This window comes from Anopheles moucheti, chromosome 3 (assembly GCF_943734755.1).
Source record: "Anopheles moucheti chromosome 3, idAnoMoucSN_F20_07, whole genome shotgun sequence".
In the NCBI taxonomy this organism is placed as follows: Eukaryota; Metazoa; Arthropoda; class Insecta; order Diptera; family Culicidae; genus Anopheles; species Anopheles moucheti.
Genome location: NC_069141.1, coordinates 11640022 through 11653479, shown reverse-complemented (window position 1 = coordinate 11653479; position 13458 = coordinate 11640022). Strand labels below are relative to the sequence as shown.

The following is a 13458-nucleotide window of genomic DNA, read 5'->3' as shown; positions in this document are numbered from 1 at the left end:
AAACATAATGAAGCTTTATTGTTTAGTTGTTTCCAGTGCTGTCGTAAAATATTATACGTTATGTTTAAAGTGTTTTAGATTACATAATATTAAAACTCACATACATACCATTTCTGTAGTGGTAATAACATATTAAACACATCTAACCCTCTTCAAGGCATGAGTCCACATCGTGAATATATAAATAGAATATTTTGACTGAAAAAAAACAGGAACGACTAATGTCCAATCGACGCTTGTTCATCGAAGAGACCATCACCATTAAAACATCATTATGAGTGGACAATCCATCATATATTGTTTGGATGATGGCTGATTGCGCGATGCTTAGAGTATTCTGCGTAGACCGAAAAAGCGAAATCGATAAAAGGCAATTGCAATCGGTAATTGGATAATTGAACAAAACGTCGTGAGACTTAAAGCTGTACAATGAAATAGGACAATAAGGTGGAATGTTTGGAAACCAACCATATCCAGATTAGCTCCAGAAATCTAGTTCAACTAGGCTGCACAGCTTCGGCACACTGCATTTTCCTCCGCCAAAACCTACTTTTTCTTTGCAGTGAACTGGTTTTGTTCAGTGGCACGCATGCATCGCTTCTTTCAACCTTCGCTGCAAGTTACACCCACCACCAACCAAACCAAGATTTCTCCAACTTCCCGGCGTTTTTCCAGTGCGGAAATGTACGAAAGTGACCGGGCAGGGAAACGCCAAACGGCACGAATATTGCACCGAACGAAATTGATTCGATTTCCTATCGAATGCCGTGCGCGTGCAGACCCGTGTACGAGCAGAATTCACCAGCTGAGGCTTAAGTCTGCCAATGTACGATACGGGTGCTCCAAATAAGGGTTTGCATTGATTTAATTAAAATTTAAAACGTGAAAGTTGGCCAGATCAATACCAGGGCTAGGGCGTTTAGTAGCTATTTAAAAGGTGCAGGAGAGCAAACAAAAATTAATTGATAAATTAAAAATTTTCGTCAAGTAGTATGCCCTTGTGTGAAGAACACCCAATGAACATTTCAAGACAATCGGTTTTCAGAATTTTACTCTAGGTATCGATTTGCAACACGTTCTTGGTTATTTGTTGGTGTATTAATTTGACATATTAATAATATTTAATAGGTGTTTTAATTTGAGCTTCAATAAAACATACTGACCAGCAAACATGCTGACTGTACATCTGCCCTTAAAAGAACACTAGGGCAAAATGAATGAATCGCAAAAAAGGTGTGAACACGATCCTTCTCATTTGATCGTTTCTAATGCTTTTTTCCCATGAAAAGGGTCTCAAAAACGAAGAGCAGTATGAAGAGATGTAGAAAAACTATAACCAACAGCAACAATCATCCCACCCATTTTAACGGTAGGTAGATCATAAGGCTTAGGCTTAGACAATATTGCAACCCTCACCTGGGACCTGGGCTGGCCGGCTGGTTGGTTGGTGTAAAGTAATGCAAAAACATACACACCGCCGCCTTTCTTTCCCAACCGTCTTCGCCCGCATTAACGGCAGTTTTTAAGGCCCACAGCAAAGCCAGCTTTTCCAGCCAGATTCACCAATATGCGCCCACACACACAGAGATCGGTAAAGCAATATCGCGCGAGAAGGAAATTTCGCGAAGCTCTTGCGCATACAGCCACGTGGTACGCATATAGCTCCACTCTTTGGAGCTTTTACCATGCGCATTATTGCTGCATAGCTGTGTTTCCAATGCCGGTACGCCATGTGGCTCGCCACCCCGCACAAAACGGTTTCGTTTCGAGGCGTTGTTGTGGCAAGAAGGAAAAAGGAAATTTTAAACTGAAGCTTCCAACAGCGATCAAACAACGAAACAGCTCCAACCAACATTGAACACCAATAACAAACAACAAAAAAACCATACGCTCGTTTTGGAGGTCTTTGTCACTCCGAAATGCGCAGAACTGCAACGATCCGTACAAAAATCCATGATTTGAGAGAGACGATGAACCGTGTAAACACATTTGCTGGCCGTGGGGATTAGGTGCTTTTTTCCCGTGGGGCAGTTACGGTTAATATAATTCGTTTCAAAATAGATGCAAAAAAAAGGCTTTGGTCCCTTTTTTGGTATGGTTTGTATGGGTTTTTGTATTATTCGACCTTCAAAAAAACATGTGCAGCAAACGTTTTCCAATACGTAGACTGTGAAAGCTAACAAGAGGAAAAAAAACAAATTAATAAAACAAAGTCATGTTTTTTTTAAAGTATTAGTTTTGCAAGTCAAATAAGTTTTTATAACTTTAATTCCAATACTAAAAACAACCCGTCCGGGACCGAACAAAAATATCGCGATAAAAGGTCCCAATCAGTATGATGACGCGAAATAGAAGAAAAACATCCCGCATTTAACCGCGCACATCCGCCAGAACCGGTTTGCTGTTAGCATGATTTTGCCGATTATTTGATTCGGCTGTATTGTTATTGTGTTATTTTTTGTTTCCTTTGCTTGTTTTTCCTTTGCTGTGATGCCAAAGCTCACCACAGCGATGGGTTTTAAAGTTGTTAAAATGTTCTTAAAAATTTTTTTTGTTCTTTTACATCTACATCTACAACCGCATATTCAGTAAAGTTATCCAACTTTTTTCTTCAAATATTTTTTTTTTAATAACAAGTCACAAAGAATGAATACGACAAAATAGAATGTTGAAAGCGTGAGCGGTATGGACCTTTGTGGTTAGGATGAAATATTTATAAGTGAAAGTAGATTTAAAAACGCAAAAGCACACACTTTGCTGACTTCAAAGATGAACGTTTCGCTTTTCGACGTGCAAATTGGGAACGAATTGTCTAATGAAATTTATTGTAAAATACACACTAGGAAGTATATTATAAGCAAAACAAATGTTTAAAAATACGCATAGTGTACTACCCCCCGTAAACTCAAATCTAAATTACTATAGAAGTACACATTTAACGTTGATGATCAAAAGATCTTAATGGAGTCACTGACCAAGTCGTTCAAATTTCCATATTCAACAGGTCGATTCCTTGCTTTTAGAATCCTATCATTTGTCGGAAAGATAAACTTTTCTGCAATGGACAGAGTGTTTATTACACCATTTATAAGTTCATGTTAAAATATGTCTAGAAAATAACATAAGTCTTTAACGCATAGAAACGCATTTAATAAAATCTTTCCTTTACTCAAAATGTACTCCCAAATCTGCAGTCAAATATTTGCTTTTATGTAGTGCATATTTTAACGGGGAAATTCTTCAAAAGCCTAGAGTCTCCTCGTCTAAAATCATGGACCAATAAATTTTGTTCTTTGGCAGATAGTGATTTTGCTCTGATTTGCTTAGCCTTCACTTGCAACCGAATGCCGTTTATATTGCCAGGTTGCCAAGGATGTGTCCTTGAAAATGTATCTCATTCCATAATAAACACACTCCACCTTTATCGGTTCAGCAGCATAGCAGAAACTCTCAAGAATATCCAAAAGAAAATGGAGACTTCCAACGTCCCAAAAATGAATGATTCACAAACATAGCTTCCCTTTAAGTTTGGCCACATTTCCCCGAGGATTTTGCTCACGTTTTGTGCATACTGCATACAGCACCAAAATCATTTCATCACACCCTCTCAACTGAGGAACAAATTGAAAGCGAATCAACCCCCGCAAAATCAGGCGAATCTACTCAATGAAAAACGGTAGGCACGGCGGTTCAGTGTTTATGTAATGGCGAACACCATCATAGCGGACCCTCAAACGCCGCTCGACCGGGATCAGCCCTCGCTTACGACAGACAGAACACGCGGCGATCTGGGTCCGGATCTTTTGTCATCCCCGTACAACCCAACTGGAGATATAGGATTCTGCACATTCCGTATTTTACAGGGTGATACAGGGTGCTAAACACCCCATCCCTATTTAACCACCGTGTCCGAATGTTCATTTCTATCCCGAACGAGAGACGATACAACCCACACATGCAGAAAAACATCAGGTACGTACAGTACATATACCGAACCAGTCGAGTGGGCAGCTTATCTTCTGTGATCAATAAATATGCTAAGCTTAATTAGTGATCCAAGCGAACAATGACTCTAAGGGATGTTGTATTTGGGGACAAGAACCATGTATGCGTTAAGTTGGAAGATATATCTATCCAAAAGGAAAGGAAACAAGTTCCATATTAGAAGTGACAACATTGGTCAGGATAATACATTACGCAATGCTTTCTTTAACACATAAAATTAAAATACTTTCCCATCAAACAACAACGCATTACTAACATCAACCCATGCAGCGTCGATGTAACTTGGAAACGTTACAAAACCCCCTACCCGTTTGTGGTTGTCATGGAAGATTTTGCACGGACCCCTATTTTTTTACAAACACATAAACGAAATACACATGCACACCGAAAGGTTACAATTCAAAAACACGCACACGCCATATGTGAAATGTGCGGAGGAAGGTCCATTCAAGACGACATCCACCGCCCATCCCACGGTCGACTGGAGGTTTCCGCGGAGGAGGACAAAACAACCCTTAACACCAACCCACCCCTTTTGGCATACGAGCTGACCGACCGGCCGACAAGCTTCACAACTTACCTGGTACTGGTTCTGCTGGTGATGTTGCGCGTCGTTTCCACTTCCGGCTTTGGTTCACCGAAATTTTCTTCAATTCCGAACTGTTGGCTTTCACGAATGGGGTTTACTATTTTTATTTTATTTGAAACAACAACGAAAAATCACATTTAGATTATGCACAAGTACACACAAACGTTGAGAATTGATAATTCTTTTTTGTTTACATCAGCAACAAAATAAAACTTCAAAATCAATCACAAAACGGCTCTATCACGCACACCACACGGCTAATTTAATGGGACGAAAAGATATCACGTTAAGCACCAAATTCTATGAAACAATAGCCCACATACTTTGCAAACACTGCATTCGTTCACCTTGCGTAGAGAGACTTGTTGCGAAAACACTGGTAGAATAAAATTGCTTTGCTTGAGCTTTCCTAACAAATTCTTTTTTCTTATTACCAGTTCTGGTCGCATTTTCAAGTTGGCATAGAAAACCATTAACTAGATTACCATTGGATCCAGCGTACACGATGCAGTGTACGAAAATCTGGAATTCTGGAATAAAAGTTCTGGAACAACGTAGAGCCCAACGTTTAATTCAACAAAAATATGTTTAGAAGTGTGCTCTGCAGTAATGAAATAAAAATACACACACAAACTGAATGAAACGATACAACAGCCAAAGTAGGTGGTAGAAAAACAAGACTCTCAATCACCTATCCATCAAAAACCTGTTTCATTACGGAGTCCAGCATCCGAAAGATGCAGTAATGGGTTTAATGCACGAGCGCAACTTTACGATAAAACGTTGCAGAACTCACACCATTCGCAAACAAGTTTTATGTGCTTGTAACAAACGGACAAAAATGCAACACACCAAATGATTGGCTTGCAAAGAACTCGGGAAACGATTTGCATTTTTGTTTTTTTTTTTTTTGGTTTTGCTGAAGGGTTTTAAAGGTATTAGCGTGGGCCCACAGTACAGTATGCGTTTGTAAATTGAAGGGTGAGATTATCAAGCCATGTACACACAAAAACCAACATGTCCTTTCAATGTTCAGCGGATTGATGTGTTTTTGCAGATTGGCTATTCAAGATCGTTAGCTCGGAAGCTTCTTGTAGGCAGGTGCCTTATGCCGAGACGAACTCGTAATGTATGTAATGAAAAGGTACCTAAAAAGAATCGGGGAAAACTATGTTATTATTGGTACAGAAACTCTACGCTTCTATCGAAGCTTATCCAGCAAAGTGGGAGTTTTTTTTCCAAAGCCTGCTTTTTGATGGCTTTCGCTTGCCCCTACGTTGTTATTGATTTTTACGCGTACCCGAATGTTCAATATCCTGCTGCGCTTGCTTACAATTGAATTTTGCTTCTAATTCGAAGATTTCGCTGTGTACGCATTGATAAGAGCTCTCCTTTTCACTGCACGTTCACACTTTTCACAAGCTTTTCGTACAATTGCTGTATCTTCGGTGAAATATCGAGGCTAGCTAACGCTGTTGCAGACCGAAAATAAAACATAGCTATCGAACATTTAAACCACCAACGAACGATTGGACACTAACTCCACTATGCAAGCAGCTGATCCGCAATGGAAACCCATTTGATGGTTGTTGCATTAGAAAAAAAAAACACACAACACATAAAAAGCTCACTTCGATAACAATAGAAAACCCACCGCGGTTTAACGACGGTGGACGGCGAGAAGCGGAAAAAAGCACGCACGAATACGACCGACATCCACGCACTTACGCGGTCGCTTTTGTTTTGGGCACAGTACGGAGAAGTACAAGCGAGAACGGTTCAACTGGCGTGCGTACGGAAGGTTGTACAGCATCACCGTGAGGCAGTCTGTCAGTTTGATAGCTGGCGACCATTTATTTCACGGAACATATGGAACTATCGGAGTTTTTGTTTATTGCCAACAAAAAACACAAATAATATTCTACTTTTATTAATGCCTCAGCCGATCTAATAATTTAAGCGAATTTGAAAAGATTTTATTTAAACTTTTCGATCCTTTCGCGGCCTCTCGTCATAACCGACACCAGCGCGTATTTGACAGCCGGAAATTTTGACAGTTCAATTGAAACACCGCCAGTAGGGGTTCATTTATTTTTTTAACTGTTTTAATTTTTCTTCTGCTTAAGTACTCCTCCCGATCGAATCTGCACCACTTGAACAAGATTAATTGTTGCACCGTTTCCAAGGGACCCACCCGCATTGAGTTCAGTGTAAGAGTGTGGTCACGATGAGCTTGCTCAAGTTTCACCGGACGTTGCAAACGACCGATCCGCACGTCGTACCTGTGCTGATCATCGGTCAACTCCGCCACCTCACGGAGCTACCGTTTGAGCGAATCAGCTCGAAGCTGGAACCGCGCGTCGAACGGGAAACCTATGTAAAGGCCGTCTCCTGTCTGCATCCGGCACCGACTGACACGTGTTCACTGTACCTCGATCTGGCCCGTGTTGCCGTACTGCCGTTGAAAGCGTCCCGGCACAATACGGCCTCCAGGGCGCATTCGATCACGAAGCTAATTCAGTCGAACACAACCGGTGTCAGTGAATCGATAGTGATCGTGTGTGAAAAGCAAGATTTGCTAGCGTCGGCCTGTGCCGTGGCGAGAGCTTTTCCGCTTTATAGTAGGAAGACATCGAAGGGCGCTAATGCCGAGCCACCTCCGACGGTTCACATTGAGTTTGTGCTGGTGGGCGGAGATAATCCAACCGATGCAGAGATAACGGAAGAAGACGTCCTGGTGCTTGCTAACGTAACTGTTGGCATTCGGCTTACGGCACGCATCGTTGATGCACCGTGCAATGAAATGAACGTGTCCGGATTCTTGTCCGAGGTGGAAGCAATTGCTTTCGAGCTTGGACTCAAGTCGAAGATCATCCGGGGGGAAGAGTTGCAAGAGAAGGGCTTCGGGGGAATCTACGGCGTCGGTAAGGCGTCTCTCGATCCTCCGGCACTGGCCGTACTGTCTTACGAACCGAAGGGTGCTACCGAGACGGTGGCCTGGGTAGGCAAAGGCATCGTGTTCGATACGGGCGGCCTTAGCATCAAGGGCAAGACGGCAATGCCGGGCATGAAGCGGGATTGTGGTGGTGCCGCTGCTATTTTGGGTGGTTTCTACGCTGCCGTCAAGAGTGGTTTCCGTGAGAACCTGCATGCAGTTTTCTGTTTGGCGGAAAACTCCGTTGGACCCTTGGCGACACGCCCGGACGATATCCACCGGTTGTATTCGGGCTGTACGGTGGAAATAAACAACACTGACGCGGAAGGACGGCTGGTGCTGGCCGACGGTGTCGTATACGCGGACCGTGATCTTAAGGCAAATGTTATCCTCGATATGGCCACCCTTACTGGGGCGCAGGGTATTGCAACGGGCAAGTACCACGGAGCCATTCTTACCAACAGTGACGAATGGGAAGGCAAGGCATTGGAGATTGGACGTCGCACTGGTGATATGCTGTCCCCCGTACCGTACTGTCCAGAGTTACACTTCAATGAGTTCAATTCGGCTGTAGCCGATATGAAAAACTCCGTCATGGATCGAGGCAATGCACAAGTTAGCTGTGCCGGACTTTTTATCGGAGCGCACCTGGGTTTCGAGTACAGCGGCACCTGGATGCACGTCGATATGGCCGCACCGGTGCACAATGGGGAACGTGCGACCGGATACGGTGTGGCACTGTTGGCTGGCCTATTCGGAGAGCACAGCAAGGCGACAATCCTTCGCGACATTGCCAACCAACCTACGGTGCTGAGAAATAAAGCGGCAGGGAACGGAACGGAACCACCGCTCAAAAAGGCTTGCTTGGATTGAAGGACACTCGTCCAGCATTTAGAAATGGCTTACGCATCACAGGCTCCTACGGTTGATTCAGGACGCAGATAAACCACGGAAACTGAGCTGATAGACGATCTTTCTTAATTTAACTTTTTTGTTTTCATTCAATGCATTTCTCCGGCAATACATTGCAATTGAGTTGAGTTTCTTTCTAATAAACGAAATAAATTAGAAATTTCATTAGTAACGGTTCATCAGTATTTTGTTGACGTGAAACGTGTATGATCTCAAAATAATCTATTTTTATATAATAATTTACATGATATCACTTTAGAGGAAGGAGATCAATGACGTGATAATGGTAAAATGATTGAAAGAAACAAAACACGCCTGCTGCGATAACACATTCTGTTTTTCAATCACCTTGTGTTATACCGTTACATCGAATTATCTTGCCCTGTCAGCTGCCCTGAAGCGACCCCTCGTTAATCGATCACGCCAGTTTCGACGGTAAATGCGGAATGGGCCATTTCAAACATTGGAAAACAATCACCATTGCGCTTCGCTATCTGCTCAGCCTTTTCATCCGAATTGTTCCGGCGCTCCGGATCACACCGTCTATTCATCAGAAGCGTTAGCAAAGTCGACCGACAGCTCGATACCGTAACGGCAATGTGCAGTGGCGTTTGATCGCCATCTGAGCGAGCGTTCACATCGGTTCCGTGCTGTAACAATAACGCAGCACACGCCGCATTATTCCACTTGCAGGCCGAATGCAACGGTGTCCATCCCATTTGTGTGCGAGCATTCGGATCGGCTCCATATCGCAGCAGAAGCAGGGCCATTTCCCGGTTATTATTGTAACAAGCCTTATGTAGCGGCGTGTACCCATCGCTGTCGGCAGCATGCACCACGGACGGATTACGGCTTACGATGTCTTCCACAATGTCCTGCTTATTCTCTCCGGCCGCCCACAGCACATGTCTTACGAAGCTGGCTAAGCATACGGAAACAAAGCTTTAGTGTTTGGATCTCTACGGAAAGCACACTATCTACCTTTTGGATCTTTGTCTTCTTCGATCAAATCGTCCGGATCATCCCATCCGCTGACAAACATCCCGCGCGGCACTTTGCTCATCTTAGCCTCCAGTGCTTCGAGTGTGTCCATCTCCTCATCCTCCTCGGCGGCATCATCCTTCGTCAGTGTGTTTGCGATTGCTTCCCAATCTTCTAACGTTCGGTTGGACATTTTCAACGCGAAAGGTAATCCGTTCACTACGCGGCACGCTCCATTCGTTGAGTAAATTCGTTGCTGGTTTGTTTGTTTTGATGAGATGTTGGGAAGCATAGCGAAATGTCAGTTTCCGGTAAACTGGCTGCGTTCTTATTACCGGTACATCCCAAGGAGCAAACGCAGCCAAATTTTGCATGGGGCGCGTGGGAATTTTTGTGATTTTATGCACTTTTTCCGGTGCATCCATTTAAATTTTGTTTAAAAAATAACTAAAATAATCAGGGAGAACGTTATTTAGACGCACTAGAAACATTTTGCACCTCGTTCCTGTGGCACACACATGCACATCCTGCTCCGTCACCGTCCGTTGTTGAGACGAGTTTCCCGATTTGTACGTTCTGCTGGGATTATTCCTTTTATTTGCCTTCTCCCCTTTTATTAGCGATGTTATTGAACATATAAATTAGATTTTCTCTGGACAACTTCTGGTCAATAACGTTCTCTCTTGTAAAACGATATCAAACTGTGTATTTTGTCCGCGAAAAATAGTTTTACAAAAATGTCCCACGCCTGAGTAAATATTTGTCCCTGCGAATAGATTTCATACTTTACCGCACCAGATTGAGCACCTTTCACCAATTCCAATTTTGTCAAACCCTATCTCTAAAACTTTAATCTTGGATACAGTAACGGTAACAGTCCCAATAAGGAAGAAGTTGCTCCTAGTATCCCAATGGTTTCATCCGATACAAGCCTGATTCCCAGCCCGTTCAATGGAATACATACGTCACAAACGTTCTTGAGCGTGTCGACAAGAAGCGGTTGGTTTTCGCGATAGAATGCGTAAAGCGTCCTTCGTAGATTCCGAACGTTTGATCGACTGTAATACACGAACTGCCGGTACAGTTCCTGCGCGTCCCGGCAGAGATTGAACAGGATCGAAATCAACCAAAAACGATTCGAACGATTGACCCATTGAGCTGTGTTGATGTCTTTGCTTATTCCGGACCGGGATAGCCATACGACATGGTCAGCTAGCAGGAACAATCCCGACGCTAGCTTTCCAAGCACAATAAACAGATGGTTACAATGCTCTTTGGACTTCAGACTTCCGATTGCACCGTACAGTACTTCAAAGCCTTTTCCGAAGCGTAGCACTAAAAAGAGAAGAAAGGAAGGAATTAGAACGTGACGTTGGATGAGATTTACTACGTACATTTGCGGAATGAACTTAAAATGCTTTCAATGTGTTTCAACAACTTAATCGTTTCGAGCGATTCCGATCCTTCTTTTCTGGCCCATAATGCCCGGCAGGAATATTGACACAGCCTGGAGGATGATAACGAGTTTTGTTTTGGATTAGAGAACAGTTCTGACACGTAGCTACGTAGTATCGTTTTACCTTGCAATTTTGTCTTTTCCAACCGTTTGGCTGTTCAGTTTGATAACGATATCCATTTGCTAGTTTTTGCGACTGTTTGCTTCCAATTCGAGAGACGCAAATAACACCCTGACGAAAAATGAAACTACCGTGCACGGAGGCGCCAGCGAGGAGTGATCGTCACAACTAACATGCCGTTACAAAGTTCATCGTAACCAACTGGAACCGAGTAGCAAATCGGCACAATCTTCTGCAATAAAGTAATTGTGAAATTTGCCGATAACGAAGATAACAACAATGCAAGCCGAGCCGGAAGCTCTGACACTGGGACTGGGGATTTATACGTTACGGTTGAAGGTTTGGATTAGGAACGCATATCAGATCTACAGAAGATCCGTTCCCATATTACAATAATTCTTTCTCGTTGCATCCTTTGGAGTCAAGCACAGGTGAAGCCGATTTATCAAGTATTAATTGTTGATTCATTTATTTGAGGGGAAATTAGAACAACACTGATGTACCTGCTCACTTACGGTTATATCCTAGTCGATCAAACACGGTACCGCTGCTGCTGCCGACCGGCGCTCTACGTCTATTGTTGGTTGCCTTAGAATCGAGGCTAAATCTATCCATCCGCTTTACAATGCTGAGCTTCGATTCTTTGACGGCGGTGTGAGAGCTTAAGCTGAGCCGAGCCTTAATCGGTTGCTTACTACGCGCAGCTCCGATCGAATCTGACTTCAGTCCACTTCTTACAGGAGAAAGCTTGGGTTGTGGCTTCATGTGCACCACCTTCTTCGTGCCGCGGAAGGACGATACCCGATTCACAGAATTGGCAGTAGAATTAGCTCCCATTCTAGCTACACCTCCGAGGCGCTGCTTCACAGAGACTTCTTGCTCGTTGAACTTCAACCGACTCCCTGCTGCGCTGGCGCTAGGTTTGTGTGGCTTCCTGGGAGCAATTTCGAGCACTTCATCCTCCCCGGAAAACTTGACAGTCTTTATACCACATCCACCGAATGCTGGATAACCGCACATTTCATCCTCGTCCGATGATGTCGGCAGAGCTGCTTTGGCGGGCATCTTTTTAATCAGAATAACCTTCTGCTGTGCTGGAGGGATTTTCGTGGGAACTGATGTTGTGCCGTTGTTGGTGACGGATGTCTTCAAAATGCTCGATGATGTGCTCCGTACGATGGAGGAACTCCCGTTGGCATCTGCTTGTCGATCACCCAGTCGGGAAAAGATGGAGCTCGATAAGACGACGGATGATGTTACGAATTGGAGTGATGGTGCTTTCGGGGTCACTTTGCTCGGTGGTTCGCTGTCATTACTGAGTCGTTCAAAGATGTTGCTACGCTTGGCTCCTACTTTTGAGCTAGTGCTCACAGCCACGCTACTGTTCGCTGTAGGTTTAGTTTCCTGTGTCTTTTTTTCCAGGATTTCTCGACTTCGTGGAGTGCTACCGGAGGGGAGTGTGATTTTATACTTTCCTTCGTGTTCCGGTAGCACGCGTCGCGCTTTCGATTCACTCTTCGCTGGTATGGTTGCCGATACGGTTCCTAAAAACGGATATGGTGAATCAGAACAAATCATACACAAACCACATTCGTTCTCGTTCGCTTACTAGTCATTCCAGCCTTTTCCGTCTTTTTCCCATTGCTAACCGAGCTTGTACTCTGTGTTGCAGATATCGCGGCCACCGGTAAAGCTATTTCCGCATCCGGTATGCATAAAACCCTATCTCTTGCACTCTGTTCGTGGACTTTCTTAGCGTGGCGCAATATCGCTATAATGTCGCCCATCGTCGTTATGCCCATCTCCCGTAGGTATTCCTTGTTCAGATCCATCAGCATATCTATCTGAATGCGATTTTCGACAAATATGTGCGCATAGGTAGCTGCAGCAGGCGACGGAATGTTCGCATTCGTGAAGAATTTTACCCATGTTGCTGGAGAAAAAAGCGGAACCAACGTTAGACAACATTCACCAGGAACAACAAACACAAATAGTCTTCCAACAAACCTGCCGTAGGTGTCGGCATTGCAATCGTTTATTCGTGTTGTCCTTGGTCTGCTCGCGGACCGATCTTATCCGCCGTGTGTACTAGTTCAGTTCGAGAACAGCCAATTCCAGGTAAACGCTAATATCACGAATTTTCACCGAATTTGTTCCAAAAATAAAATTTTTTGGCTTGGAAGAATGACATTTGTCAAACCGCAGCAGCGGAAAACAGCAGCGCATGCTGTCAGTTGGAACCAGTGCTGTCTGTTGGATCGGCCAGATCGGTGTTATTATTTCATTTTTATTGGGTTATATCAAAGGCGCATATGATATGAATTTTTCATAAAATTTACATTTCTAGCGGGGTTTTGAATTACAGCATAGAACGGTAACGAACTAAATCCATAAAGCGGCATTTAGATAAAAAATCATCGACCACTGTGCGTTTTGCTGTGAAAACTGTCAGTTGCGTG

At 43.7% G+C, this 13458-nt stretch overlaps 4 protein-coding genes across 4 annotated transcripts; 1 reads left to right on the top strand and 3 right to left on the bottom strand.

Moving 5' to 3' along the window:
- Positions 1–6680: 6680 nt before the first annotated feature.
- On the top strand, positions 6681–8617 carry LOC128300571 (probable aminopeptidase NPEPL1). The gene has a single exon (XM_053036684.1). It carries the CDS (start codon positions 6822–6824, stop codon positions 8400–8402), a length of 1581 nt encoding a protein of 526 aa, XP_052892644.1. The 5' UTR covers positions 6681–6821; the 3' UTR covers positions 8403–8617.
- Positions 8617–9676, bottom strand: LOC128300572 (ankyrin repeat domain-containing protein 49). The gene is made up of 2 exons (XM_053036685.1): positions 9423–9676; positions 8617–9363 (listed from the first exon to the last, which is right to left on the bottom strand). Exons 1-2 carry the CDS (start codon positions 9613–9615, stop codon positions 8852–8854), a joined length of 705 nt encoding a protein of 234 aa, XP_052892645.1. The 5' UTR covers positions 9616–9676; the 3' UTR covers positions 8617–8851.
- Positions 9677–10111: 435 nt separating this feature from the next.
- On the bottom strand, positions 10112–11263 carry LOC128304068 (peroxisomal membrane protein 11A). Its single transcript, XM_053041195.1, has 3 exons — positions 11003–11263; positions 10817–10929; positions 10112–10757 (listed from the first exon to the last, which is right to left on the bottom strand). The coding sequence occupies exons 1-3, from the start codon at positions 11056–11058 to the stop codon at positions 10264–10266; spliced, it is 663 nt and encodes a 220-aa protein (XP_052897155.1). The 5' UTR covers positions 11059–11263; the 3' UTR covers positions 10112–10263.
- Positions 11264–11463: 200 nt separating this feature from the next.
- On the bottom strand, positions 11464–13136 carry LOC128303806 (uncharacterized protein C19orf47). The gene is made up of 3 exons (XM_053040874.1): positions 13007–13136; positions 12609–12932; positions 11464–12543 (listed from the first exon to the last, which is right to left on the bottom strand). The coding sequence occupies exons 1-3, from the start codon at positions 13023–13025 to the stop codon at positions 11507–11509; spliced, it is 1380 nt and encodes a 459-aa protein (XP_052896834.1). The 5' UTR covers positions 13026–13136; the 3' UTR covers positions 11464–11506.
- Positions 13137–13458: the final 322 nt, after the last annotated feature.

Excerpts from the sequence above, each read along its gene's own strand:
- LOC128300571 (XM_053036684.1), top strand. The coding sequence starts at position 6,822 with ATGAGCTTGCTCAAGTTTCACCGGACGTTGCAAACGACCGATCCGCAC.
- LOC128300572 (XM_053036685.1), bottom strand. The coding sequence starts at position 9,615 with ATGTCCAACCGAACGTTAGAAGATTGGGAAGCAATCGCAAACACACTG. Across the intron at positions 9,364-9,422 it reads AGAAGACAAAGATCCAAAAG|CCAGCTTCGTAAGACATGTG; the intron begins GTAGATAGTGTG and ends CCGTATGCTTAG.
- LOC128304068 (XM_053041195.1), bottom strand. The coding sequence starts at position 11,058 with ATGGATATCGTTATCAAACTGAACAGCCAAACGGTTGGAAAAGACAAA. Across the intron at positions 10,930-11,002 it reads GGAAAAGACAAAATTGCAAG|GCTGTGTCAATATTCCTGCC; the intron begins GTAAAACGATAC and ends ATCATCCTCCAG. Across the intron at positions 10,758-10,816 it reads TTTAAGTTCATTCCGCAAAT|TGCTACGCTTCGGAAAAGGC; the intron begins GTACGTAGTAAA and ends TTCTCTTTTTAG.
- LOC128303806 (XM_053040874.1), bottom strand. Across the intron at positions 12,544-12,608 it reads GGAAAAGGCTGGAATGACTA|GAACCGTATCGGCAACCATA; the intron begins GTAAGCGAACGA and ends ATCCGTTTTTAG.